The sequence below is a fragment of the Nematostella vectensis genome, chromosome 6 (assembly GCF_932526225.1).
Source record: "Nematostella vectensis chromosome 6, jaNemVect1.1, whole genome shotgun sequence".
NCBI lineage: Eukaryota > Metazoa > Cnidaria > Anthozoa > Actiniaria > Edwardsiidae > Nematostella > Nematostella vectensis.
Window position 1 is genome coordinate 5,657,469 of NC_064039.1, and position 27,879 is coordinate 5,685,347.

Sequence of the window (27,879 nt, forward strand, 5' to 3'; positions counted from 1 at the left end):
GTAACCTGGTTGGAGTGATTGCACTGCAGTGTTTGCTACAGAACTGAATTTTCATGTTGACCCAAATTACAGAGGAATGCTTTTGAAAAGGGCTAGCCTCGCCCTAGCTACCTAGACCTTATGCTTGTTTAACCCACGGCCTAAGACGACTTTTTTATGCTTTTACATAATTTCCTTTGGATGTCTACCGATACCGTTTACACCGTAAAACAGTGTAAAACACTAGAATATGGTAAACTATACAGGGATGACTATACTGTTAATTTGTTGAGTCATCAAAGAAAAACAGTTTATAATAAAAATTTTAATGGAGACACCACACATAACCACTGATAGACCTTATAACTTATAGTCTTAAACAAAAATAAATATTACACTAAAAAAAACCTACGGGAATTGCTTTTGGGTATAAAAAAATCACATCTCTCCATTAATGTATCTCTCGTAGAATATTAGATTAATCCACACAAAAAATTTAATGCGTTAGCCATCTTTTTGTGCTTGGCCAATTTGCCTATATCCATTCAGAAGCCTGTAATCTCTGATACAAGTATAATTCAATTTCCGGAATGCTTATCCGCCAAAGTTTGGTGGATAAAAACCTCCGAGATAAAAACCTCTGAGAGGCAGTATTTTTAAGGCAATAAGTTCGACCTTAAACTACTAGGCTATTGTTTAAAGGCAATAAGTTCCCGGAAAGTTTAGGAAAGTTACCGGAATACAAAAGAATCTCACGTTCAAGCCTAGGGCATTCGATTCTTCTGTTGCCATGAGTTATCATTTATTGCCGCGTTTTTAAAAATGTGAGACAGAGTGCGCGTTAATTACCCGGAAATGAAAAGCAAGTAAGCTGCGCTATGGTCTTGTCACGTAGCATTAGTGCATTCTATAGTGAGTAACGACGTAGTCTTGGATACTTTTATTTTTGCCTGTAAACATTTTCGCTAAATGATGCGGTCTTTTTGATGTTTCGGCAATTGTGGTATTCTCAAAAATGCTTTTAAGTACTTAAAAATAGAATTTTCGCATCAGCACGGGAGCGCTTTAAAAAAATCTAAATCGGGTATAAACCGCAACAAATAAGTGAGGAAGATCATCAGCCATGATGAGCGCTAATTTTCGCATGCGAATACCGCGAATGGAGATCTCCCATGCCGCGCGTGAGTCTCGAGTGTGTCAAGGAAGCACTGAATATCAGAGCTCGATAGAATCTTACCTAGACCTTGGCATTGACAATGATAATCGCGGTGCGTGTCCCGTTACGCGGCAAAATAAGCATTGTTGCGAGTTTTTCGCCTTAAGTGTGATAATAAAACCACAATATAAAGCGTGCGAAATTCGCCACCATCTGAACTATTTTTGCGCTAGAAAATTCCTCGTGAGGAAAGTGCGGACCTTAGCTCATGACGTGGGTGAACCGCAGGGGGATTGACTGTAACGGAACGGTTAATGCCCACGTCTATATACACCAAACATCTCAAAGTTTTTACGACGCGTGTGGTTTGGTAGAAAACTACTTCGTGCAACTATACTACTGAATACGAGAATACAAGAACTATCTTTCCTTTCTATAGTATCGCATAAAAGTAAGATCTGGGTTATGCCAGAAGATGAGGCACCATTTATGTCATGTGATACTGAAAAAGTATGCGGACGAGGTTAAAACTAGTGAGAACTGTGAGTACTGTGTGAAATATTGGTCTGCTTCTTACAACCATTTTTCCGAAGTTTGGAAACTAGAGTGAAACGTGTTGCTTTCCACAAGCTAGGATCAGTGACTTCATGTCACGCTAAAATCACGTGATTGAAACCAGCATAAAATGATCATTAATAACCATCAAATGATGTCACAGTTTATTCACGTGATCACCTTTTACACGGTCCTATTGAATATTTGACTAAAAATTACTACCTGCTAACTGGTCAAATAAAAAGACAACCAGGGGTTGTCCCAAAGTGCCATTTCTAATTGGAGGATTGCAAATACTATCCTTTTTCCGTGTGATACCCATGACTGGACACTCACCTCAGCCGATCCTGGGTATGCGCCTATACGACTGAGATCTACAATCATAATCCTTTCTAGAGTAAGAAACACATTTCTTATAGGCACATACACCCTTGGCCGCCAGACACTGGGTCATTTCTTACAGGCGCATACACCCTTGGCCGCCAGACACTGGGTTATTTCTTACAGGCACATACACCCTTGGCCGCCAGAAACTGGGTCATTTCTAATTGGAGGATTGCAAATACTATCCTTTTTTCATGAGATACCCATGACTGGACACTCACCTCAGCCGATCCTGGGTATGCGCCTATACGACTGAGATCTACAATCATAATCCTTTCTAGAGTAAGAAACACATTCAATAGGAAGCGTCTTTTTACTATCCTTTTTCATGGCGAATAATATGCTTCTCACTCTACCTCACTTCTAACTTTGTTTCAGTACTTTGGCTACTTTTCTCTGTTCTTTAGCCATGGTTTTAGGACATTGCATCTCGCACCAGCTTATTGGTACCATAGTGGCCCCTGAAGCAGAAAAGAATAGAAGAATATCAGAAGATATAAATTTCAGTTTTAAAATAATTGTCATTTCCCTACCAATATGTGAAATAGCTTTTCTCTAGACAGGACGCTGCCATGATACAATAGTTTCAATGGGTAATGGGTATGTTTAGTTGAACCACTGTATAGAACTTGAACATAACCTTCTCCTTGTGAACTGTATATGTACCCCTGTCACAAACTTGATGGCCCTCTAACACCAACAATCGTTTACTAAAAACCACAAACTGCCAAGTCAGTTTAGGCACATCAGGGTCTGCCTTAGCCCTCCAGCCCCAAGTCAACAGGTCTGACATGAATCAATAAAATGAATAAACCCACCTGCTTCACTTTTAGCAAATACTACCCCCAACTCATTTTCAGCAGTCGATAGAAGGTAAGAATGCGCATCTCCTAGTGAAGTGACCCTGGCAACAACAATATCACCAGGGCGGAAACATTTGTAGATTTCCACTCTGTCTTTTTCAGTTGCCCTGACATCTTCCTTCCTAATCATTCCCCTAAATGTTTCCTTGAGAGCTGTGGACTCTACTCCCAGTATGGCTGCTTTGCAGAAACGTGGATTCACACTGGTAACCTGAGAATGATAGAAACGAGTCTAAAATTCATAAGGTAAAGTAAAATTAACTAAAAATATGTATAGTATTTACCTTGCAAGTAACAATTGATCCAATCTTGGGGACCACATCTTTTTCTTCTTCTCTGACTATGCTCATCACAGATTTCTGTTAACATAACAAGTTTTAGGAGGGGACGTAAGGGTGGTGCGAAAAACGGCAGAAACCGCACAGAAAAATGCCAAAAACTGCAAAACTGTTAATAAAAATAAGTTAATAAATGAAAAACTGTGCCTGATTTAAGGCAAAACTACATCGCCGCAAATCATTACGCCCCCCTCATTTAGACAATTCAGTCAAATTCATGTAATTTAGAAGGAGGGAAGGAAGGATGGGCCGAAATGACTGCGCCTGTCGCATCGGGTCAGTACGCAGCTCTTACAAGCTGCAATTTGATTGGGCAAATGAACAATATCTGCACCTCGACACAAAGAACAAGAAAAATAGAGACAAAAGAACTCCTTTGTAGAACAAAGACAATAGTAGACAAAGCAGCTGCGTACTTACTCGTCGCATCAGAGAACGACAAATAAATAAAATCTTTCAATGAAACTAAACCCTTTCTGAAAAAAAATATATCTTTTTTGTAAGCACTGAATAAGTTGCTTTTTGTTGCTGTTATTTTGCCGCCAACAGCCTGAGCGCGCGCTGGTTTGCCACCCAAAAGGTCACATGATCTCTTAGCACAAGTCCCCTATTGCAACCATAGGCTGAATTACTTTGGCTTTACAATACACGGGGTCTTATTCGTACTGCTATATAAGGCACACTGTGCTGCCACACAGTTTACATGGATGAGAAACAATTCAATTTTAGACAATTCAGTAATTCATGTATTTTAGAGTTTCAAAAATGTCAACATTTCTGTTTATTTTAACAAACAAGAGCCTGCCAAGAGCTTATCTAAAATTTGGATTCAAAACTTCGTTAAATAAAAAATGTTCTCCACTACATATTAATTAACAGTCTTTGGTGGATTTAGTCATTTAAAAGGATGGGACGATATTTTGTTGAACAATGCAAGGTCCGTATTATATGCCCTGTTAGAAGGTCAGACTCTTGATGCTATCCAAATTTAGTATAAATTCACTCACATACTATCACGAATCTCGCAATTTCATTGGCTCCCGTACTCACTATCTATTGAGCCATAGATAGCGAGTAGCGAAAAAGCCGGCGAAAAAGCTACTTGAAGCGAAAGAGATGAAAAACCTTGATTCAAATTTGAAGAATTTGGTTCACAATCTTTTCGAGTAAATGTTTTATCCATCCTTACAAAAGGACACTAAAAGTAACAAAGATTCCAGGGTTTTGAAGATAAAGTTTTCAATTTTCGTTTATTTGCACCCACTGCAAGCATTGGTTGCATGTGCTCGCGCACACAATAGAAAACACACCATTTCAAACGAGCGCACACTGTTTTGATATTGTAAAATACTGTTTTTGTTGTTTGTGTTATTTATGAGAATTATCAAAATCTTCATTTATGTGAAGGTAGTATGTGAGTGGGTTTATTATTTACTCGTTCTCGTTTTCTATGAGTCAAATAGTCAACTTGGCGCTAGGCACCTTGTTGACTATCTATTGACTCATAGAAAACTCGAACTCGTAGTCTTTTTGTTAAGTACTAAAATTACACTAGAAAACTATCACCAATGGTGCATCTGATTGGCACTGAACAGCAATGTGAGCCGTGACGAATCAGATTTACTGTACAGGGTGAAGGTGTGTAAACAAGACTAACATCTAAAATTATCTCTGTTATTACCCGGCAAAATCACGGGGGCACAGCGGCTAGTCCATAAAACTAGCTGAGCAACTACACTAGGCTATACTTATTTGTAACGTACTCACATCCCCATCTTTCTCCACGTGTCTGTACCCGGCGAGGCACGAGTAGATATGGCCGTGGCGACTGTATGTCCCGTTACCCGCCGAATACTGTTCAGCGCTGCCAAGTCGCTCGCCCGGGACAGCTATTGAGGCCTCCATATTTTCACTGCAGTCCTATATTTACGATTACCTTACGAGAACTTTCAATCACATCTTTTGTGGCCACCATTTTGTTTTAAGCTCTAATGCAAAGACCGCTGTCCAATAATTTATTCTCCCCCTCAGGTTGGACTAATCTCGTTAACAGGAAAAATATTCCTTCTTGTAATGGGAAAAGTATTCAATTTTATTTGTTATATGCATTTATGGGAGCCTTTTCGATCTTCTTGTTATCGTTTCTTTCTTTGGTTAATTTGGTTTACCTGTGGTAGAAATTATAGAACTTTTTTTCCATCAGGGGTTTCCTGTGTAGTCGCCTAGGCAACCATGTATTTGAAAAGTCGAAGGACTTTTTCACATCACAAAATGGCGGCTTATGTATCAACACACGACCGCTCTGTTCTTCCGAAAAGCTATGAAGAAACAAAGATATGTACGACTCAGAAGTCAACTCATGAAGATATTCTAGGTATGCCAGAAAATTAAGGGTGTTTTATTTGGTATTTTAACGATAATATTTTGTAGAAAATTTTCATTGATTTCCATTCAAAGGTCTTGTTCCATTTCACTGCATTATGCTCCTTATTTCAGTTCTTGGTAATGAAATCTACCAAAAGATATGTGACGAGCACGAGAAGACTCGTGTTTTATGTGTGGACGAACTAGAGAGTCGTCTGAAATCCGAGGCAGCGAAGGAGAAAGCTTCAGCCTTGAAGGAAGCCAAAGAAGCATCCGAATTAGAGCTGGAAAAGGCGATGGCGACTGCTAAAAAGGCGCAGGTACTACTGAGGCTACGAGCACGTTCTGGTAGGGTAAGGGGGGTCTTTTGTGGTGTTAAGACTAATTTTTTCACCTCTAAATGATAGCGAGGAGAACACAGAGAAAGTAAATAAAAAGTTAAAAAATAAATAAATCTGAATCTAAAAAATCTAAATCAGCCTATAATCAGAGAGGTCTGGGTGGTTCGGAAAAAACACCCCACACGACTCGAAGGTATGCTCTAATAATGCAAAATTTAACATCTTGTAATTGGTAAACGAACCCCCCCCCCCTTTTCAAAAACCTGGCTACGGCCCCACAGAGTCTGTATAATTGTTTATTTCATTGCCTATTGTTTGGTTTGATGTCAATAAGACATATTGCTTTTAACTTATTTCTTTTTGTAGGATAAAGCAGTTAAAGCAGAGTCCAAGCGAGTCGAAGCTCTAATGAAAAAGCTTGCAGCACAGCAGGTACAACAGGAAAAAGAGGAAGGAGAGAAACGCCTGGAAGAGGCCCTGATACAGGCCAGAAAAGAATTTGATTTTGAGAGGGCTCAAGCAGTACAAAAGGCCAGGGAAGAAGAGAAAGTATCAGCCGCAGCCAAGGCTAAGGGAGTCGCAAATGAAGAAGAGGACAAAAGAAAGAGGATTATTCAAGCTGCTGAGACAGACAAGCAGGTATAAGAAATGAAGATATTTTGGGAATCATAATGTCATTTTTTCTTTTTTTTTACTATAGTGACCAATTATTTAATGTACCATGGGGACTGCTAAAAGTTTTGATTGGTTTTAAGAGTAATTTGAGGAAGGATTTTCAGTGGTAGCCTTTGCAACCAAGTCTCTCTTGTGCCTCCAACTTCTTGTTTATTATAACTTTACCTTTATTTTTTTCTAGGTATTTCAGACAATCACAATGATTTCTAAAATTCTTTAATAGTTATCAGATACACACATAGTGCAAATCTGAAAAGAAATGTTATTATTTTGAATTTAAGGAAGCGTTAAAAGCATTAAAAGAAAAGCTAAAGCAAGAAGAACACCTGGCAATCAAACAACTGGAAGAAAAGTGCACTAAGGAAAAAGAGGCTAAACTGCAAGCCTTACATAACAAGCATAGTGACGAAGTAAAGGAACTTGAAGCAAAAATAGAAGCAGAAATCCAGGAACAGCATGTGATCCAAGACAAACTAGAAGATATGATCAAACAAAAACATAATGTGGAAGAAAGGATCAAGACTTTGGCTCATTCCTTTCAGGCTTTTATTGACACTACAAAGGGGTTCAACAAAGGTCAGGCAGATTTTCTTATCCCTGGATTATTAGGTGAAGTGTTGAGAGATGAACAGTCTTAGCTTTAGCATACTTTTAATAATACCTGAAAATGATATTATTTATTAGAGTAAAGTGTAAATAGGATTTTATAGTATAAGCGATCACATTTTAAAAATTTTGTAGTTATTCTTATTATAAACAGCACTACTGTATATTTCTCACAAAACTTGGTTGCTTATTTGCTGTGTTGTTTGTATGTATATCAATCTTGTCAGGTGATTTCACCAGCCCTTACCCTCAGTACTTGCAAGGATGGACCCCTGAGTACTTGACATTATGATTGAAATGTTGACCACTGACCTAGTACTGTATATGACACTTCACCTGATAGTGATTTATATTCACCGTCATGGAGGAATCACACTTAGACTCATACCTAAGAGGAAGTCCATATTTTCTCCCTCTTGTTCCAAAGCATTGCGTCACAACATCGTTAGCTTGCATATGTGAATCAGTTGCCAAAAGCAACGTTCGAGGCTTTGGAACTGGTAAAACTTTGGGGGGCGTTTTTTTTGTTTCTTATTTTGTTTGATTATCTTTGGGCTATTCTTAAGCGAGACGAGAATTTTGGATTCTGGAACAACGATTTCAGACTTTAGAGTATAGTCTATTATAGCGTATAAAAGCACAAAAAATAAAATTGATAAAGCTTTGAACATGAAGACCCAAGAAAGATCTTTGATGGATCCCATTCGACAAACGGTGTATATCCCCATTATACTATTGGCCGAGTCATCATTTGTGTTAATCGAAAAGACTTAAAGCTTTGTTCAAACTGGTACCAGACGACACCTTTCTCGTTGACTATATCCCCGACATATTCTCCATTCAAATTGCTAAAGTGACAGTCTGTAAACCACCATCCTCCACTCAACAATGAAGCACAGTTGTGACCGCGCAGCATATCATTATCACGGTCGTGGGTTGTGAACTTCATCCTGTTATGCACAGCCAGGGAGTTCCCAGCAGTACTCGCTTTGCTAAAGTCACTCACTGTTAAACGAAAACCAGATGTCTCGCCCTCAACCTGGAAACGCCCAAAATCGGCGATCTTCTTAACTCCGTTCCAGTCCTCTATCTCAACGTGCAAAGTTGAGGGTTGCTTTGTAAGTAAATGAATGAGATCATTTCCGAGCCAGAACTCGTCTGACAGGTTTCCAAAACCTGTTTTGTACTGGTTCCAGCCACGATGGAAATCTGTCGTGCCGTCCGCACGCCTCTGAAAAACAGTCCAGCCACCTCCTTGTGTGGTCATGTCACAGTAGACTGGGGACGAGCTGTGACCGTCTGGTGTTATCATGTATTCGCCATTCTTGCGAACACTGGCAGAGCGATACAGATCCAAACAATCTGAAAATAAGGCCACGCATTATCATCTCTTCGAAATACGTACAGCAAGAAACTGGTAACTCTTATGTGTTATTGTACTGGGCCGTGTTCCTATAGAGCAGGTTTAGTCTAACCCAGGGATGAATGCCCTTTTCAAATGTCGAGATAGGCGTATTTATCCGTGTGTTAGCGCTAACCTGCCTTAGGTACCGGCCCCTCAGGTGTAGGACAGGTTTAGTCTAACCCAGAGATAATGCCCTTTTCAAATGTCGAGATAGGCGTATTTATCCGTGTGTTAGCGCTAACCTGCCTTAGGTACCGGCCCCTCAGGTGTAGGACAGGTTTAGTCTAACCCAGAGATAATGCCCTTTTCAAATGTCGAGATAGCCGTATTTATCCGAGTGTTAGCGCTAACCTGGCTTCTAGGTACCGGCCCCTCAGGTGTAGGAGATAGTGAAGGGGGTCAGAGTTCCGGTGACAGAGTGCTGGTGTTCTCGTGTTAAATTGGCCTTGGATGCTTCTGTGAATTTCAAGTTTTCTTTTTTTGTGTGTCCAATTCACTCGAATACGGGATACTAAACCGAAAGGGATGTGCTACTAAAAATTAATTTGTAACCTTGGTGATTAAAAACTAGGAACTACTACATGACCATTTTGTAGGAACCACCAACAGTTCTTGCAACCGAGTTAAGAAACTCTCGCATTATGCGATTAGGGGCCGATTAGTAGACTTGCTCCAAGTCAACCTCAATGCGATTAGCATCATTAGGGGGGGAGGAGTTGGGTCGCAATAAAACTAACCTCTACAGTTGGTCAGTTCATAGACAACCCTCTCTTCAGCGGAGCCTGGGCACTGGCTTGCGTTGTGGTTCTGTGACAAAGAGGTGCAATTGCGCATGCGTGTTTTGACACCCTGAGCGCAGCTCAGATTACGCATTTGCCAAGGCTCCCACATGGCCCAGCTGTACACTTGTGCGGTAGTGGTCAAGTCTGGAAGAAAAATTTGTGCTTGCTCTGCGTTTCGGTTTGTTAGGAATATAGTGTTACTCTAATTATAACAGTTCAAACATGTAAATTGTATTGTTTTATTGGGAGGAGGAGGATAGATTGACGCCAGAGGGCTTGAAGTTGCTTACTGACGTTTGTGTGTGTGTGTGTGTTTTTTAAGGGGAAAAAACAAGGTGTGCCCATTAAGGCATCATTTTGTAGACCTGTGTTTGTTTTCAGATCGTTTTCATTTTCTCAGAAACAATATTGAAAATTGTTCATTGTTTGCTTTCAATAGAGTTTGTGTATTTGTTTAGTTAATCTCCGTGCATCAGCAGCGCTAGAATCGATCTGCTAGGGAAACCTCCCTTGCAAACTGCAAGACATTGCTCAATTCATCAACAATGCTGTTCGCCAGTACTGACTAGTATTTACTAGTATTTACCAAAACATTTACCTGGGGATTTGGTGGGGCTCTCGCGTGGCCTCTCGCGATTTGCAGCCAGCATTATTATCGGTACGGTTATAATAACTGTAGAAAACACGGCACCGATAGCTGAAATTGCAAGGAAGAGTACAGCCCGGCGTCTGCGAAATCGCGCTTGCACCGACACCAACTCCGCCGTCTCCGGCCCGCCGTTGACCCCGGGTTCATGTTCATCGCTTCCTCGGTTTACCTCCGGTGCCATGACTTGGTGGAGCCAATGTTCCTCTCACTCAATGAGTTTTGCAGTGAATGCAGAAATTTTTAATCCTTGTATTGATTTTGGTCCATGTTGTAAGTTTGTTTTTCAGAATGACTTAATCTTTAAACCCTTCGAGGTAAAGCCGAATAATTCCTCGGTATTCTGTAAGGAGAAGAAACGAGAATCGTTTTATATCCTTCAACTTGCCATGAGACGTGGAGTGCTATGATGTCGTATCACCTTCGCCTTCTCGTATGAAGTCATGCTAGCCTTGGCCATTTTTTTAAAGTTATTAATTACTTATTATTATTTTCTTTTTGCGTCGGACATTAATTTCTTCTGATATTTCTCCCTATATTTGTTATACAAAAACTAGTTAAAACAAAAACTATTAAAACGAAAACTTGCTTCGTTTCATTTTTACTTTTAAAAACTTGTGTTGGCCCCTGGCTGAGAATATCTCTTTGAATTTGTTTTGCAATTATTTTCATCTATTTCGAAATGTTGTCAGTGCAAATGTCAATAGTAAAATGGCATTCTAATGATACGAAAATATGCAATATTATTTTCATATCCTTTTTTTCATTATATCCAACGTACGTTTAATTGTCCGTCTTATTTTTATATCAATACACGACATCGTTTTTAATGTAATTTAGATTTCATTTGGTCGAAGCTATGCTTTGATAAAGTCAGTTTCTTATGCTATCTGTCGCACACTCTGATGTATTCACGCAAAATATAGAAATTACCGCGTCTACTTTTAACTAAGTGTTTAGCATGCTACTCATTAGACCCAGTCCCCACGTTTGTAAACGCAACCTTTTCAGGTCGCGGAGAGCTATAGTGGTTTACTTCGGGTTTCTCCGAAGTTTGGCGCAAACAATATAAAAATTGTCAATTCCCCATCGGTTAAAGTCCGTCAAGATTCGTCAGCATCCGTAGACACACGCGGATATTTGTTTTTACAAATATTTATTTTATAATATAAATTAAAATATATTTGCTTATTTTTAATATTTTAAGAAAATATCTATTTTTTTCTACAGTCAAATCAGGTCAAGCGTGCTCCCCTTGGGCCGATGATTGAGTTCATTATTCGAAAATTTATTTGATTATTTGCCAAGTTTCATTCTTGAAACGAGTTTTCGAATTGAGAGTTGCGCGAGTAGCTCAGTGGTACGGGCTTCGCTTCTCAAGCAAGAGGACCTGGGTTCAAACCCAGGTCAGGTCAACTTGGGATTTTTCAAAGGTGTAAAAACCTGGCTCTCTACATTGGGGACTGTGTATCCCTCGTGGCTTGGACGACTACCTTAAATGGCGGTCCTGTCAAAAACCTATCTAACCAACCTGTTATTGTGGGACGAAGGCAGAGTCCATCTTTAGTGTCTGAACTTGGCCGCATAACCAAAAGGGGCATAACATGCTAACACTCTCTTATCCATGTAAACTGCATGGCAGCACAGTGCCCCTTGAATAGCAGCCCGAATAAGACCCCTTGTAATGTAAATCCAGAGCAATTCAGCCTATGGCTGCAATTCTGGATAAAAGTCGGCCCAATCTTCCTTTTCTTTCCTTCCATGTGTCGTCGTTTTATATGTAAATAGAGAGGTATCTTTCGTCAGCTCATACCGGGGGGGGGGGGGGGGGGGGGGGGGGGAGGGCGTTCAATAGATAGGAGGCGTTTATTAGAGAGGGGCGTTCTTTACAAACTATAACAATATAAAAAACACAAGTGCAGTGGGGTTCTAGTCTTAGTCAGGATAAAGCCTTTCTTGACATTCAGCAAGTCTCACCCAGTAAAAGCTAAACTCGGATTAATTAAATTTGATTTATATTACCGAAATTCTTATGTAGATTGTTTTGCTGGGGGGGGGGGGAGGGTAGGGGGCGTTAAATAGAGGGGGGCGTTAATTGGAGAGGGACGTTCATTACAAAATTGGGGTTGGGGCGTTTGTTAGAGAGGGGCGTTCAATACAAACTTGTTAGCTTAGGGTGGCGTTCATTAGATAGGAGGCGTTCTTTAGATAGGGGGCAACATTTACGGTATTTTACACCATCACAACCTATCACATTCTTATTTTCCGTCTTGTTATCTCCTCTTCCCTATCACAATGCACTTCTGAACATTAAATATTACACACTCTATACTATCTCGTCCTCATGCAAACACCTTTCGCTAGCCACCACTCACCACAATTTACATCTACCCACACCACCATGAATTGTTATCACAATCATTACTATACCATACTCTTTACAACACACACGCCCACACTACTGTCTTGTTAGGTCTATATCCTATAAAAACATTCACCCGCTATCCTAACATCTACGCTGTTGAGTTATGTTTATAATGACGTAATCTAATGTTGCATTCTGGGTAATCGTTACCCTCGTAGTCTGTATGATCCGCCATGTTGTACGCGTTGTATGTTTATTGAAGAGAATAAAAGAAGTAAAGACACTCATAAAGAGATGAGTTCTACATACGCAGTCCAACTGCCACCTATACGCACTTGTAATAACTATCACAACCTCTCTATTTACCCACACCTCTGCCCGGGTAGAGTCTGATAAAAACAGACGGTTGTGATCGTCTGCGAAATCGATTTTAACCCTAAGGGATAACACTTTGGGCATGGCCAACAGAAATTCTTACCCCTAAATAATAGTAAATTGGGTGTGGTGGAAGGAATTTTTAACCCTAAGAGATGGCAGAATCCGAAAAAAAACGTTAAACACCCCTTTAGAAATAGCAGCTGGTCGAATTTTATACCCTAAGAGATAACAGAATCGGGAAAAAATCGTTAAACATCCCTTTAGGAGTAGCAGTTGGTAGAATTTTATACCCTAAGAGATGGCAAAATCTGAAAAATCCTTCATTCAACATTACCCCCGTACCTCCTCATCTTGCCCATCTCTAGCTTTTTCACCACTCTTTTAATACCTTTTAAAATAGTGCTTGTTTACGCTTCACCACGCTTAGGTGAACACCCAAATCTACCTTATCACCTTTCTAATTCCCACATTAACCTCCACGCGACAATCATGATATTTTACCCAACACTCACAACACAGCTACCTCTTACAACTTTTATATTTCGCTACTTCCCTCTTTACCCTTAGGCTTCAAGCGTACACCCAGTCTACACCGGTGTAGACTGAAGAGGTTAATGTGGGGATTAGGAAGGCGATAAGGTAAATTTGGGTGTTCACCTAAGCGTACCATAAACAAATTCCCTTATTATTACATTGTGCTCTTTAAGTCGATTCTGATTGGCCAAAAGCATGCGCTTTATTTAAAGGAATAAATCACGCAATCTGAAGGTCTTTACTTTCAGCTAGCTGATAAGCGATTCTACGCGCGCAATGTAGCTTGGGCCTAGGGCACGAAGATTCGATTGTGAGAGAAGTGGCGGCCTTCAAATCGGGAATAAATTTTGTTTTCGATAAATTATTGAATTCGGTTTTAGAGATATCCGGAATAATCAATGTCGTCTTGCCAAGTGGAATCAATAATTGTTTATTATCATACCATCTAACACAAACCAAAAACATCCCTCCCCCTCCTCCATTTGATTTTAATAACTAACCAATGTTCATAATATCACACCTCGGCAGCCTCCCCTCTAGGCCCCTGCGATAAGAATGAATTCCACGAACCAAATAAAAATCAAAATTGATATATCAAGATTGATATGTATATATATAGAATAGAATAGAATCAAAAAGCCCAAACTGTCGCGATCTCGTACCAGAACAATGAATACAATAACCAAAAACTGGAAATCGACTCTGCCAAATTTTCGTCTTTAATAAGACTTCTTCAGGGCAGACTGAAGAAGGTGAATCGTTACAAGCTTATTTACATCAGAATAGTGGCGTCTCGCGCATTTTTTTTTTTTTTTACATAAAACAGTATTTGTAAAAGACATTAGAGAAAATATTTCAAAATGATAGTCCGCAAGTCCGCTTCCGTCAGTCCGATCCACGTTTTATGCACACCAAGGGATAGGGTATTATTCTCACAAGGCTTTTTTGTGTATTTCCTCGGCGGTACCGAGGTAAGTTTTTGCCATTTTATTATTATTATTATTATTATTATTATTATTATTATTATTATTATTATTATTATTATTATTATTATTATTATTATTATTATTATTATTATTATTATTATTATTGTCACTTTTTTCTTGATAGGAATTCTTAAGTTCGACTATTCATTTTTCAAATTGAAAACGCCTAGTTTTCTGTGGATTGAAAGACTCAATCCGTAATTATTGGCTTGTGAGACGCAGCCAACAACACTCGACGAACAACTACTGAAAAACTCACGTTACGAACCTAGTGATTTAAGAACCTATAGGCAGAAACTTTGGCTTTTAGTACCCTGAAATATAAGAACTTACTAAGCCAAAAAAATGGGTGGACGACTGGATGGGTTACTTCATGAAAAATGGAACAAATTATGGGGTTTTGAAATATAAATTTAGATATAACATACATACAGTGGGGTATCTTTATAGCTAAGTGGCTAGTGATTCAAGATATGTATCGACATTCGTTCAGACTCGTACCTAGTCGTTATTTGCTGTTGCGCGGACATCCACAGGAATTTTGAAGCGAAGACGGAAAAAAAATAACGACTGGCAGATTACAGATCCAAGATGGCGGACCTATCCATACTGCATTTCTTGCCTGTAAAATTCCATGCGCACATGACAACTGCAGAAATAGTCTAAATATTTTCCTAGAGTTTGGAATTCGGCGTAAGATCATGTGCAAATAGTGACTCCCTCGCTATTGAGCTTCTTCTAGGGAACATGAAGACAGTACAAGACAGTATGTGTTCGAATTATATGTATATTTGTGATAAATACAATCCAACCAGAGCAGTATGAGTTCAAATGAGTGCCAGAACATTCAGACCATCCAAATTCATTTCATGAAATGATGTATCGAGCTCACCAATGTCGTCCGCCGTCTTGGGTTTTACGAAACGAAAATATCGTCTTATTGAACTGGGAACAACCGAAAATAAAACTAAATGGTTTACAACGAGTGTGTGTAGGTAGGCACTTGGACTTGTGCACAAAAAAAGTATAAAAAACTGCCAGACGTCAAGTGAATTCCGACCCCGAAACCGCATCCTGACCGTCATGCACCGCGCGGCGTCTGGGTACGAGACTGACATTCGTTCGTGCTTAGAGCTTTGTAGGCTTCATAAGCACACTTCCACGTGCTTTCCACGGGTGACCTTTGTACCTTTGATTGTTACGACGGACCCCCTCCACAGGTATCGTCCACACGTAAACACGAAAACATCACACTACATAATAGATGAAAAGGAGCTTACGGATAGGCTCATTCACTCACAACCATCTTCGCCCCAAACACGATTTTTCTTACAAAAATGCAATGTTTCACCTAACTATTATGCAAAACAGGCAGATGTAGTTGATTCTCAAAAAAAACTTCACAGAGGATAATGAATTGATCACTTCTAAGCTCGGTGAGTCTCGTGTGTTTTTATTGTGAATTTCTTACAAATCCCTAAAACCACAAACTTTGAGCTTGGGCTCCCTGTGATAATAAAGGGACCGTTTGTGGCGCAAAACATGAAAGTAGGGAAAAACAGTTCTAGATTTGCCGTCGCCGTTGCGTAAGGTTCCTACTGTAATCGCTCTTCAGAGTCGAACAATTTGAAAACGATAACCTTTCGGTGCCTCGTGGACCACAGGAGCCCAAGCTTTTTATTTGTCCCTATAGATTTTACGGTGAACATTGTACAATATATGTTTACAATTAAGTACATAGTACTTATATTTATAGTTATGTATTTTATGTTAACATTTTGCGTGTTCTCTAGCCGTATGAAAGCGTCTTTGGTATTTTGCTTTTTGTTTGTTTTGAAATCATAGCTAACAAGAGTGCGCGCGCAAAGAAAAGCTACGATGTCAAAAATAAACATCTCTATGCGCGCGCTTTTTTAGCCACTTGTTTTTTGACGTGAGTATTAACGGTCTAGAAGAACTGAAATTGTTTAACTGGCACGTTTCTTGTTTTTATAAAGAAAAATCATTCTACACTATGGAGGAAGGACTCTCACTCAGCTCTTTAAGAGATCACCTGCATTCGTATATAAAAAATGAAGATCAAGTCTTTCTAATCGTCATGGGAATCCCAGTATTCTGTAAGTAAAAAAGAAAGACTCTGGTACAAATTTAGGTACTCATCTTTCAATCTTGCTGCGAAAATATTGACGTGTTTCCCGTAAATCGTTCTCTCGAGGACAAAACGAACTGACCAACAAACATTACCGTGTTTACCTTGAATCAAGCGCTGGCACTGCGAATCAGTATGTTTCATTTTTTTCGGTTGAAAAGTAGCCAGATTGGTTTACACACTATTTACGCACATACGATCCACTTTCTCTGCCACCCCGCCATAATGGGCAACACCTTGTTATTGCGGGCAAAGTCTCTAATGAAACTTTAATATAAAAAACACTCGCATTACAGATAAAAGATTATGAAACTAGGCAAGGATGTCCCCTCAACAAACAGCGAGGGTTATACTTGAATCACCCTCTTCTACAAAAAGAACCTGACTTTGACAAGAATGTGCAAAAGTTATTTCAATAACAGACTTTATTTTTCAGTCATGCAGTGTGGATTCGCTTTTCTGGAGGCTGGATCTGTGCGTTCTAAAAACACCACAAATGTTTTAATCAAGAACGCCCTAGATGTCTGTGAGTAAATCCATCCACTTTACTGACTTTGACTTTGGGAACAAAAAAATAATGTTCTGTTATTCTCTCCGTTCTTCGGTTCGTATTAATTTATTGTACGTCAATAAAGTGCAGGGGCTCGTTTCTCGAAACACCCGAGAACGTGTTATTCCTTAAATTTGAAAAAACTGGCTAATTCCTATAACATTTATGGTACCTAAATGTGTTGAAATATTGTCAAACAGAGTATTTTACCACTAAAATTCACGTGAAGGATGATTCTCTTACATTTTGATCTTTCTCCCGAACTTTTCGGGCCCGATAGTCACATGGCTCAAATATTAAGGAAATTCTCGGGACCTCGCAGTCACCCAAGACTTTTCGGCTAGCTTTTTGGCTTCAGCAAAACTTCAAAAATGGCCCTAGTCCAGACCTGGGACTCTCTTTGCGCTCGACATTCTGAAGGGTCCAGTATTTATTGCATGCGCATGCGCGAAAATACACCGCGTATATGCGGTGTGGCCTGGTTGCTTAGTTCAAGATGGCTGCGAATGGGACGAGCGAGGGTTTATTTAAAAAATAATACGCTGATTTTGGTCGTGGGTAAATACTTGATTGTCAATCTTTTCTGAGAACAGGACAGATGATAATTAGAGTCTGGAAAATATATCAATCAAAGAGCTTTTTCGTTTTCATTATTTCTTACGCGCGCGCTTTAGGCAATAGCGTCATTTCAGACGAGCGCGCGCTTTTTTGAATTTGATTTTCTATCACACTTTATCGCATTTTTATAGAAAACAAATCCCAAGTAGTTCGCTGATATTCCTTCACATGTACAAAACATTCTTTTCAACTTAGCGATGATCGATTTTCAGAGCTCTGCGGTCGACAAAGTCTAGCGGGAATCGACCCTCCTTTGGCACGTCCGTTATTGCGCGCGCTCGTATTTCAACTTTTGCCGTGAAGGTCGCTGATTGGTACATGTTCGCGCATGCAATAAATACTGGACCCTCTTTCACGCGAGCCAGAATGTCGAGCGCAAAGAGAGTCCCAGGTCAGGACTAAAATGGCCCTAGAGAGCGTAATCATTTGGTATATGGAACAAGAGGAAGTTCAAACTGTTCTAAAACATGAAAACGGTTGTCCAAAAAAAAAAAAAAAGCGAAATTTTAGCAAAAATGCAAAATAAAGTTTTCGGGCCCGTGAATTCTCGGGTGTTTCGAGAAACGGGCGCCAGGTAATTAATTTAAGGTACCTAACATGAATGCTCCACCTTCCATTTTAATTTTCTTTAGTTATTGGCGCCGTGGCGTACTGGCTGTTTGGTTACGCGTTCGCCTTTGGTTCTGAGAGTAACTCGTTCATTGGCTATTCAAATTTTGCTTTGGCCTATGTACCAACGGACAAGTTCTCTCGTTGGTTCTTCCGATTCGTTTGTGCTGCGACCGCGGCTACTATTGTCAGCGGTGCCATGGCCGAGAGAACTGAGTTCAAGACGTATCTGATCTACTCGCTCTTTTTGACAGGTAGATATAACAAATACTCACTTCTTTCGACACGACAAATACTCTTCCACGTCCGCGTCTCCGATAGATTCTTAAAAACTCAGACCGCATTTTAACGTGCGCTATGGAATACCTTTTTATCCAGTTCTGTTGTTTCCTGTCGTCGTCCACGTTATCCGAGAAAGCATATTTTTTAGTATGTTATTTTATGTTTGTGACATTACTTAAAGTTAATCTTTCTTTTCACGATTCCATCCAGGTTTTATCTACCCGGTTGTATCGCACTGGGGATGGCATGAAAGAGGTTGGCTTAAAAAAGGCATAAGTTACACAGACGGCAACACGACGATAGACGTTACCTATCAGGTAAAAGCCTAATGACGAAACCTATATGCAGGTTTGAATTGTCTAAAGGTACACCGAACAATCCCAACAATATGGGATAATCACAAGTAGTCTTGGCGAGCAATGACGATGAATATTAAAGAATTTATGCAGTTGCAGAAGATAAACTTTGCAGTTTTAGGTGGGTTGCATGAACCGCGACGTTTTACTTTTTTTCCTGCAAACAAGGAAGTTGGTCCATGTATTTTCGTAGTCATGTTTCATTCACAGCGACGATTCGCTTTTCTTTTCAGGACTTTGCGGGCAGCGGTATTGTTCATGTTGTTGGAGGGACATGCGCACTAGTCGGTGCCGCCATACTCGGACCCAGGATTGGCCGTTTTGTAAAAGGAAAACCTGTTACAATTCCTGGTCACACAGTGCCGGTACTGTAATTAAGATTTTTTTTTTTTTAAAAAGTCTGACAGTATATAGTGCTGTTTAAACACCCGGGCTTCACCCGGTAAAATTTATAATCTTTCTACTAAGGGCGCAGTCTCTTCTCTTTAGACAGATGACCGCCTTGGGTAATGTTATATCGTTTCACTCTTACAGCATTATTATAAAATTAACAGTTTTAAGTCTCCCTCTTTCCACTGATGACCGCCTTGGGTTATATCATCTTACAGCTTTATCATAAACTTAGGTAGTTCTAAGCAGTCCTTTCTCCATTCACAGATGACTGCCTTGGGAGGGTTCATCCTGTTCATGGGGTTTCTCGCCTTTAATGGCGGATCTCAAGGCTCGATATCTAACCCTGGTGATGCAGAGATTGCTGCTGTTGCCGTCGTGAACACGTTTATTTCCGGTAAGGAATGGCTTTTCTAGAGAAGGATTATTGCTTTAGGTGGTAGAACGGGATTCGCAATGTTTTTAAGATGGAGTGACATGACTTATTGATTTGTTTAGGATCGGCCGGCGCCTTGACGGCACTATTTATCAAGAGGATCATTCCTGGCGCAGGGAAAAACTGGAGTCTGTTGACTACCATCAATGGAGCACTCACCGGAATGGTAAGATCTTGCGTGGGTGGAATACTGAGATAGTGACCTGCTCTTATTTTCTTGCAAGGCCACCATCTGTGCTGGTTATGACTATATCTCTGTTTTCCTGTGAGGTTGCCGTCTGTGCTGGTTATGACTATATCTCTGTTTTCCTGTGAAGTCGCCATCTGTGCTAGTTATGACTATCTCTGTTTTCTTTATAAGGTCGCCATCTGTGCTGGTTATGACTATATCTCTGTTTTCTTATAAGGTCGCCATCTGTATTGGTTGCAACTGTTGTTGTTTTCCTCCAAGGTCGCCATCTTTATTGGTTGCAACTGTTGTTGTTTTCCTCCAAGGTCGCCATCTGTATTGGTTGCAACTGTTGTTGTTTTCCTACAAGGTCGCCATCTGTATTGGTCACAACTGTTGTTGTTTTCCTACAAGGTCGCCATCTGTATTGGTCGCAACTGTTGTTGTTTTCCTACAAGGTCGCCATCTGTATTGGTTGCAACTGTTGTTGTTTTCCTCCAAGGTCGCCATCTTTATTGGTTGCAACTGTTGTTGTTTTCCTCCAAGGTCGCCATCTGTATTGGTTGCAACTGTTGTTGTTTTCCTACAAGGTCGTCATCTGTATTGGTCGCAACTGTTGTTGTTTTCCTACAAGGTCGCCATCTGTATTGGTTGCAACTGTTGTTGTTTTCCTCCAAGGTCGCCATCTTTATTGGTTGCAACTGTTGTTGTTTTCCTCCAAGGTCGCCATCTGTATTGGTTGCAACTGTTGTTGTTTTCCTACAAGGTCGTCATCTGTATTGGTCGCAACTGTTGTTGTTTTCCTACAAGGTCGCCATCTGTATTGGTCGCAACTGCTGTTGTTTCCCTACAAGGTCGCCATCTGTATTGGTTGCAACTGTTGTTGTTTTCCTACAAGGTCGCCATCTGTATTGGTCGCAACTGTTGTTGTTTTCCTACAAGGTCGTCATTTGTATTGGTCGCAACTGTTGTTGTTTTCCTATAAGGTCGCCATCTGTATTGGTTGCAACTGTTATTGTTTTCCTACAAGGTCGCCATCTGTATTGATCGCAACTGTTATTGTTTTCCTACAAGGTCGCCATCTGTATTGGTTGCAACTGTTATTGTTTTCCTACAAGGTCGCCATCTGTATTGATCGCAACTGTTATTGTTTTCCTACAAGGTCGCCATCTGTATTGATCGCAACTGTTGTTGTTTTCCTACAAGGTCGCCATCTGTATTGGTCGCAACTGTTGTTGTTTTCCTACAAGGTCGCCATCTGTATTGGTCGCAACTGTTGTTGTTTTCCTACAAGGTCGCCATCTGTATTGGTCGCAACTGTTGTTGTTTTCCTCCAAGGTCGCCATCTTTATTGGTTGCAACTGTTGTTGTTTTCCTACAAGGTCGCCATCTGTATTGGTTGCAACTGTTGTTGTTTTCCTACAAGGTCGCCATCTGTATTGATCGCAACTGTTATTGTTTTCCTACAAGGTCGCCATCTGTATTGGTTGCAACTGTTGTTGTTTTCCTACAAGGTCGCCATCTGTATTGGTCGCAACTGTTGTTGTTTTCCTCCAAGGTCGCCATCTTTATTGGTTGCAACTGTTGTTGTTTTCCTACAAGGTCGCCATCTGTATTGGTTGCAACTGTTGTTGTTTTTCCACAAGGTCGCCATCTGTATTGGTTGCAACTGTTGTTGTTTTCCTACAAGGTCGCCATCTGTGCTGGATGCGATGCCGTGTACCCCTACGGCGCTTTTGTTATCGGCATTTTCGCTGGCGTGACGTACATCTTGTGGAGCGCCATCATTTTGAAGATGAAAATTGATGACCCTCTAGATTCATGCCCAGGTACATAAAAGAAAATGTTATTTTTAACTATAACCTTCAATAATCATGTACAAATTAGTTAAGACAATATCCAATTTCATACAGCAAAATATTCATAGCTTATTTTACTGTTCCAATGATATTTTCTTTTGTAGTGCATATGGGCGGAGGTGCGTGGGGGCTGATAGCTGCACCCTTGTTCAATAACAAGACCGGAGTTCTATACCAATGGAATAAATTATCCTTTTATATCTGGGGCTGGAACATTCTTGGACTGGTAGTCATTATGGCCTGGTCCGCAGGTTGTGCCATCATTATGTTTGGATCGTGTCGACTGGTCGGGCAACTACGGGTTCCTGAAGACATTGAAATCAAGGGTAAGCCTTCCATTATAACTATCATCATGGAATAGTCATCTTTAAACTTTCTTAGCAGTAAAATTATCAACAACAACGACATGTAATCATTGTTATCATTTTGTTTAACATGACCAGCACCAGTACCATCTTAATAATTGTCGTTATTATTATTATCAACACTACCATATAATTACCAACAGCACCATTATCATCTTAATAATCATTATTTGTTATCATCATCGTTATCACCGCCATCATCGCAACCAGGGTCGTACCTGCCTTTATGGGTGTACTGACATCTGTTGCTAAGGAAAAGTGAATATAGCATAAAAGCCTTGTAGAAAGTCATAAGTGTCTGATATTTGCCAAGTAGACCAACAAAAGTGTGCAGACTATTATGATGACGTTACCCCGTGACGTCATAATGTGACGTCATAGATACAGATAAAAGCAAATATTCCAAGTAATTTTGCTCGAAAACAAATATTGGATACGTTTTATGAATCTTGAGGGATGGGTGCATAAAGCCAAGCATGCGTTTTAGAAATGATTGAGTAATTGTTTTTTTATGATTTTTAAAGGTTAATCTGGTTTCTGTCAGATTAACGCTAAATCCATGCTTGGCTATATGAAGGAGGTTTTAATTAAATAGAATACAGAAAAAAATATTGTGTGTTGAAATGATTTGGCGACAAAAAAGTTTTTTTTTAGAAAACGCAGAACCGGACGTGAAATAAATTCCGCGCGTGCACATTCGGCCCGCTCACACACACTGATATCTCACATGATGAAATTGAAATGAAGTTTAAAAACAAATTCCAAAAGTGTTTCGTGGTATTTACACTTCAAAGGAACGATATCCGTCATGTCATGATGAAAATTGAAAAAGTATTTTAAAATTCTGATACAGCGCGCGCTACTTTGAAATAAGATTTTCAATTGCGTGCGCGAGCGTTAAGTAAGTACGCAGTTGCTTTGTCTCCTATTATCTTTGTTCTACAAAGGAGTTCTTTTGTCTCTATTCCTCTCGTTCTTTGTGTCGAATTGCGGATATTGTTCATTTGCCCAATCAAATTGCAGCTTGTAAGAGCTGCGTACTGACCCCGAGCGTTTGCAACCGGTGTTTGCAGCGCGCGCAGGTAGTGAAAATTGAAAACTTTGGCTTCAAAATGGTTGGCTTGAATAAATCTCCGCTGAATCTTCGTTTTTACAAAACATGAGAAATATCATCACCCGAAAAGGCTGATATCAACTGAAACGCAAACTTTTGTTTGTTTTTTTTTTTTACTTCAGGAAAGCTTGTGAATGACGAATTTCATGTTATGTATATGCGCGCGCTCAACGCCACCAGCGTAGCAATGTCGTTACTGAGCAACACTAATGTCAGTACACCCTTAACACATTGACCCCTCAACCGGCCTGTACCGGCTTTGGGAAGTACCCACAACCCAAAAAATTCATAAATTCAAAATAAACACAACAAGATGAAGATACTCAGGCATCAGTCTAAGGGATAAATGGTCTTGCAGATATGCATCCAACTAAGGTGTTGGCATCTACTCTTAAGCCAAATAATAACACAGGTTCTTTGACAAATCTCAAATCGAACAAGGAGAGAAAAGCAGAATCACCTCTCTCAATAAAACGCTAAAAATACCACACAAGGGAGAGAGATCAGCAAACACAGCTCAAGACACAAATAGATACCTTTATTCTGATCCTCCAGGTACATTTCCTTGGCCTCAAAACACAATGTCCATTCCTTGAAGGATTGTACAACCACGAAAATATCTTTACGTATTGCAAAGCATTCCGGGAGATCCAGGGGAAAAATTCACGAAGGGAGGGCCAGTCAACACTCCTCTCCCCAAAGTCAGATGGTGTTTTCACCCCGAAGCCAAACAAATCAATTCCAGGTCATACAGACCCAGAATAGCAGTGTAAACAATTTTGGAATCAATTTGGTTTCAGAAAAGACAGTATTTAGGAGAGCTGTGGTGATTCATTAGAAAATTATTTTCTCATCCGGGCAAAGCCAAACAAGAAAAAATCATCATGAATCCACCTTTGCTTGCAAATATCCATAAGCAAAGCACTCAATTATGCCCCAAAAGACTTCATGATGTCCTGAGACACTCTCCTAATATGCTAATAGCTGTATTTTTGATGAAAAATACAAGCAACCATCAACTTGTGCTGGCTTCAGCACAACGACGAGGGACTAAAAGTGGGGACCGCAAAGCACTGTTGGAAAGCTTGGATATCGCTGACTAGGTGCAGCTGTGTTTGACTTTGACGGGCTGTATAAAACTCAGAATAGGGGGGGAGGTATCTGTTTTCACTCTGTTTTTTTGTAAATTCAGCTCCAAAAAAGCCAGGAGTCAATGGGTTAAGCCAGTTAAGCCCGGACCGAAAAAAGGCCTAGGAACGTCTCCAGGCTGTGAGGCTGCATCATCATCATAACCATCATCATCATCACCACTATTCACCGTTCTCATACTCCTTATCATACTCCTTATCATCATCATCATCATGATAATCATTCACCATCGTTATCAATCTTCATTTTGGAACCAATGCTTTCACCGAAAACAGTTCAACTTTTTCGAATTTGAAAAGTTACTTTTATACACCCTTGACATGTCTGGGATTCCATGTATAGGCCTCGATGTCCCTAAGCACGGCGAGCCAGCCTACCCCGTGGTGAGTTACGGCGATGGATGGAACGGTGAAGAGGATCAAAGACTGGGCCCAGGCGGCTTTTTGCTAGGACAGAGCAAGGGCGGCAACCAATCAACATCCAAAGTTGGCATCGTTGAAGTAGTTTCTATCGGGAAATCCGACAAGAGTGAAAATATAACCGAGGTCATCTAACAGCATTTTAAAGAAATGAAAATGACAGGATTTAAGCTTCCTAGCATTCAATGTATGTTAGCCTCTTTTTTCATATTATACCACTGTTTTTCTGTTACTCCCCTAGGAACCTCACAAAGGACATATTTGGGACTGCCTTGTAATGTGTAGTTCCAGAAAATATCCATACCCCGCCCCCCTATTGAGGGGGTCGAAGGTATGACCCCCCACCCCTCTCGAATTTCCAACCCCCTAGAAAACAATTTTTACAATAACTGTTAAAAAGGGCATTTACCCCCCTCCCCTCCCTTCTGGAAATCCCTGGGCGCCCTGGGCATTTACTCCACCCAAACCCCCGGAATTTCCAATCCCCTCAATGGGGGGGGGGGGGATGGATATTTTCTGGGACTACACAATTATAAAAAATATACACGTTTCAGCCGTGTAGATCTGACGTTTTTTATTAGTGCTATTCAAACCAAGTTCGATTTGGGAACATGTCACATCATTTATATATCACCCATTAGTTTAATGTCCGGATATTTGTCCCTAAAAGGATCTGACTTATGATAAGTGGCACGAGTCCTGTTTCTAAGCGTCGAATAGCTTTGTAATAAATCTTTGGTGTGTTATTGTCTAAATTTACCTAAATCCCCCATCCCCACCAAAAAAAAGAATCGAGCGAATCAAAATCAGTAATTTCCTTTTGATTTATTAAAAAATGAAAAAGGAAAATAACTGACGGTTCCAATTTACCCCGTCAGATATCACCTGACGAATATTGACACGAAACATAACCGTTCACCTCCCGTCTCCTGTTTATCATTCGAATTTGTAGCTAAAAAAATTGATTTAACAATAGGGAAATCGGTATAAAATCTTGAAGTGGCTAGTTGAAGTGGGCGACGATATTGAAGTGAGGATTTCGATAAGTGTGTCTCTTTGGCCCTCTAGTGTAGCGCAAACAAGAGTATTGTCTGTCAAAAGGATTTAGAATAGCTCGCCAGTCCGCCTAGTTTCCATGACATTAATGTGCCACTATAAATCGCTACGACCTTCTCAAGGTTCTTACTACATATAATAACTGTCAATAATATGGGCTTGTACTTTAGAAGGATCAAAAAGGGACGAAAAGCGTTTCTCTTAATAGTGTTTCTAATGAATGTTTATTTTGTCCATCGTGTGTTAATTGGACCTGGGACAACAACAAGTACGCGTTCTAAAGAACCGAAGTTGGAGCACAATAACAGAATACACTTACCGTCCGGAAAGAAGTTATTTGTATACCTTGTACAGACTGAAAAATGTTTACCGGGGTATATTACATTACCGGAGGTTCTTGGAAATGCCTCGTCTTGTCGATGTGACGTGATCGCTTTGAGTTTCAAGGAGATCTGTGAAGTTGGCCCCCCATCCCACATGGAGTACACATTCGCGCCAAACACTAGCTGGGCGAGCGGTCGAAATAACCTGTACAAAAGAGTTAAAGCAAGAAGCGCTTATCTATACTACATCTTTCTCGACGATGACATACGTATGGCTTACAACAAAAGAGCAACTGAAGACATGAAAAAAATCACCGAGATACGCTCATTTGAGCATTTCTTACTTAATGTCGAGCCTGCTGTAGGGTTTGTGAACTATCGTGTCTACAACCAGGCAAGATGGCAGGAATACGTGCTAAAGCACTGTCGTAGAAAACCACGACCTTCATCTTATTATGCGATGTTCCACTTCGATCCCCTGTTAAACGCATTCCACAAAGATGCCATTCACCACATATTGCCTTATAACGAGTCCTATGACGCGCAGTGCTGGTGGCACGCCCAAGGGCACATTGAAATAGCGCTAGAGATCAAATTTCGCGGTCAAGCTATAATGCTACCCTCAATCACAGTGTTCAACCCTCGCCATCGAGATTACCCACAGAATTGCGGCGATTTTGAGGACGTCCTAAAAACCGCCGTCGTGAGAGAGAAAGCGTGCGCCCCTCACATTTACCGGAACCGCACTTTATTTGAGTATATTATCCATAACCCTGTTAGTTATAGGGACAATTTTGGTTTGACTTCGTGTCTACAAGTTTTACCCCATCAGAAGATAGAGCCCTACGTGCATTTTGCGCGATACTCTGGGGACAGAGAGTCGCTCCAGGATGTGTTCTACAAGGATGAGATGATGGAAGAATTCCCCAGAATCGCTAACAACAGATCAGAACTACTCTCTTGAATATCTTTTCGTCTACCATCAAAACAACGAGAACGCCCGGTAACAGACGGAAGTTGTCACCGTTTTACAAGAGCGTCGCTCGTGGAGGCGCGGGCTCCCCCGAGATAGATAGAGTTCTCACTCGTATTGTTATTTGGAGGTGCAATAGTACATGTTTGTAGTAAAACCATCATGGTTTATTTGTCTCGATTTGAAGTTGGTGCGACAAGTGAACTAAAAATCCTTTCCTTAGACCCGTAGCCATGACTATTAACGCACTCCTTATTATTTGCTTGTTTCCCTCAAAACCCTGGCCCAAAGTTACATTACCCTGCCCCAAGTTACAATATCCTGCCCCACGTTACAGCACCCTGCCCCAAGTTACAGCACCCTGCCCCAAGTTACAGCACCCTGCCCCACGTTACAGCACCCTGCCCCAAGTTACAGCACCCTGCTCCTAGTTACATCACCATGCCCCTAGTTACAGCACCCTGCCCCAAGTTACAGCACCCTGCTCCTAGTTACATCACCCTGCCCCACGTTACAGCACCCTGCCACAAGTTACAGCACCCTGCCCCAAGTTACAGCACCCTGCCCCAAGTTACAGCACCCTGCCCCAAGTTACAGCACCCTGCTCCTAGTTACATCACCCTGCCCCACGTTACAGCACCCTGCCCCACGTTACAGCACCCTGCCCCAAGTTACAGCACCCTGCCCCAAGTTACAGCACCCTGC

At 40.6% G+C, this 27,879-nt stretch overlaps 5 protein-coding genes across 7 annotated transcripts; 3 read left to right on the forward strand and 2 right to left on the reverse strand.

Annotated features, from left to right (window-relative positions):
• Positions 1-1,837: 1,837 nt before the first annotated feature.
• On the reverse strand, positions 1,838-5,296 carry LOC5521539 (exosome complex component CSL4). 2 transcript variants are annotated; one of them, XM_048728627.1, is made up of 4 exons: positions 5,043-5,296; positions 3,222-3,296; positions 2,893-3,169; positions 1,838-2,535 (listed from the first exon to the last, which is right to left on the reverse strand). In XM_048728627.1, exons 1-4 carry the CDS (start codon positions 5,178-5,180, stop codon positions 2,438-2,440), a joined length of 588 nt encoding a protein of 195 aa, XP_048584584.1. In that variant the 5' UTR covers positions 5,181-5,296; the 3' UTR covers positions 1,838-2,437. The 2 variants fall into 2 exon arrangements, with proteins under 2 accessions (XP_048584584.1, XP_001641337.1); XM_001641287.3 differs by having other exon boundaries at positions 2,893-3,148; positions 5,043-5,295.
• Positions 5,297-5,496: 200 nt separating this feature from the next.
• LOC5521540 (uncharacterized protein C6orf163 homolog) lies at positions 5,497-7,439 on the forward strand. Of its 2 annotated transcripts, none has more exons than XM_048728626.1 (4): positions 5,497-5,649; positions 5,772-5,992; positions 6,347-6,619; positions 6,937-7,439. In XM_048728626.1, exons 1-4 carry the CDS (start codon positions 5,508-5,510, stop codon positions 7,291-7,293), a joined length of 993 nt encoding a protein of 330 aa, XP_048584583.1. In that variant the 5' UTR covers positions 5,497-5,507; the 3' UTR covers positions 7,294-7,439. The 2 variants fall into 2 exon arrangements, with proteins under 2 accessions (XP_048584583.1, XP_001641203.2); XM_001641153.3 differs by having other exon boundaries at positions 5,772-5,959.
• LOC5521541 (microfibril-associated glycoprotein 4) lies at positions 7,185-10,292 on the reverse strand. The gene is made up of 3 exons (XM_001641288.3): positions 10,047-10,292; positions 9,404-9,592; positions 7,185-8,623 (listed from the first exon to the last, which is right to left on the reverse strand). The coding sequence occupies exons 1-3, from the start codon at positions 10,276-10,278 to the stop codon at positions 7,989-7,991; spliced, it is 1,056 nt and encodes a 351-aa protein (XP_001641338.3). The 5' UTR covers positions 10,279-10,292; the 3' UTR covers positions 7,185-7,988.
• Positions 10,293-15,591: 5,299 nt separating this feature from the next.
• Positions 15,592-25,568, forward strand: LOC5521424 (putative ammonium transporter 1). The gene is made up of 11 exons (XM_048729293.1): positions 15,592-15,793; positions 16,355-16,474; positions 16,943-17,032; positions 18,307-18,537; positions 18,776-18,882; positions 19,155-19,286; positions 19,579-19,708; positions 19,810-19,913; positions 21,607-21,745; positions 21,880-22,101; positions 24,746-25,568. Exons 2-11 carry the CDS (start codon positions 16,372-16,374, stop codon positions 24,955-24,957), a joined length of 1,470 nt encoding a protein of 489 aa, XP_048585250.1. The 5' UTR covers positions 15,592-15,793; positions 16,355-16,371; the 3' UTR covers positions 24,958-25,568.
• Positions 25,569-25,716: 148 nt separating this feature from the next.
• On the forward strand, positions 25,717-27,344 carry LOC116605550. Its single transcript, XM_032368271.2, has one exon. The coding sequence runs from the start codon at positions 26,032-26,034 to the stop codon at positions 27,163-27,165; it is 1,134 nt and encodes a 377-aa protein (XP_032224162.1). The 5' UTR covers positions 25,717-26,031; the 3' UTR covers positions 27,166-27,344.
• Positions 27,345-27,879: the final 535 nt, after the last annotated feature.

Coding starts and splice junctions, on each gene's coding strand:
- LOC116605550 (XM_032368271.2), top strand. CDS start 26,032: ATGGGCTTGTACTTTAGAAGGATCAAAAAGGGACGAAAAGCGTTTCTC.
- LOC5521541 (XM_001641288.3), bottom strand. CDS start 10,278: ATGGCACCGGAGGTAAACCGAGGAAGCGATGAACATGAACCCGGGGTC. Junction 9,593..10,046: donor GAGCCCCACCAAATCCCCAG/GTAAATGTTTTG, acceptor TTTTTCTTCCAG/ACTTGACCACTACCGCACAA. Junction 8,624..9,403: donor TGAACTGACCAACTGTAGAG/GTTAGTTTTATT, acceptor CCTTATTTTCAG/ATTGTTTGGATCTGTATCGC.
- LOC5521540 (XM_048728626.1), top strand. CDS start 5,508: ATGTATTTGAAAAGTCGAAGGACTTTTTCACATCACAAAATGGCGGCT. Junction 5,650..5,771: donor AACTCATGAAGATATTCTAG/GTATGCCAGAAA, acceptor TCCTTATTTCAG/TTCTTGGTAATGAAATCTAC. Junction 6,620..6,936: donor CTGCTGAGACAGACAAGCAG/GTATAAGAAATG, acceptor TTTGAATTTAAG/GAAGCGTTAAAAGCATTAAA.
- LOC5521424 (XM_048729293.1), top strand. CDS start 16,372: ATGGAGGAAGGACTCTCACTCAGCTCTTTAAGAGATCACCTGCATTCG. Junction 18,883..19,154: donor CGATAGACGTTACCTATCAG/GTAAAAGCCTAA, acceptor TTTTCTTTTCAG/GACTTTGCGGGCAGCGGTAT. Junction 21,746..21,879: donor CCCTCTAGATTCATGCCCAG/GTACATAAAAGA, acceptor TTTCTTTTGTAG/TGCATATGGGCGGAGGTGCG.
- LOC5521539 (XM_048728627.1), bottom strand. CDS start 5,180: ATGGAGGCCTCAATAGCTGTCCCGGGCGAGCGACTTGGCAGCGCTGAA. Junction 3,297..5,042: donor ACGTGGAGAAAGATGGGGAT/GTGAGTACGTTA, acceptor TTATGTTAACAG/AAATCTGTGATGAGCATAGT. Junction 2,536..2,892: donor ATTTGCTAAAAGTGAAGCAG/GTGGGTTTATTC, acceptor TTTCTGCTTCAG/GGGCCACTATGGTACCAATA.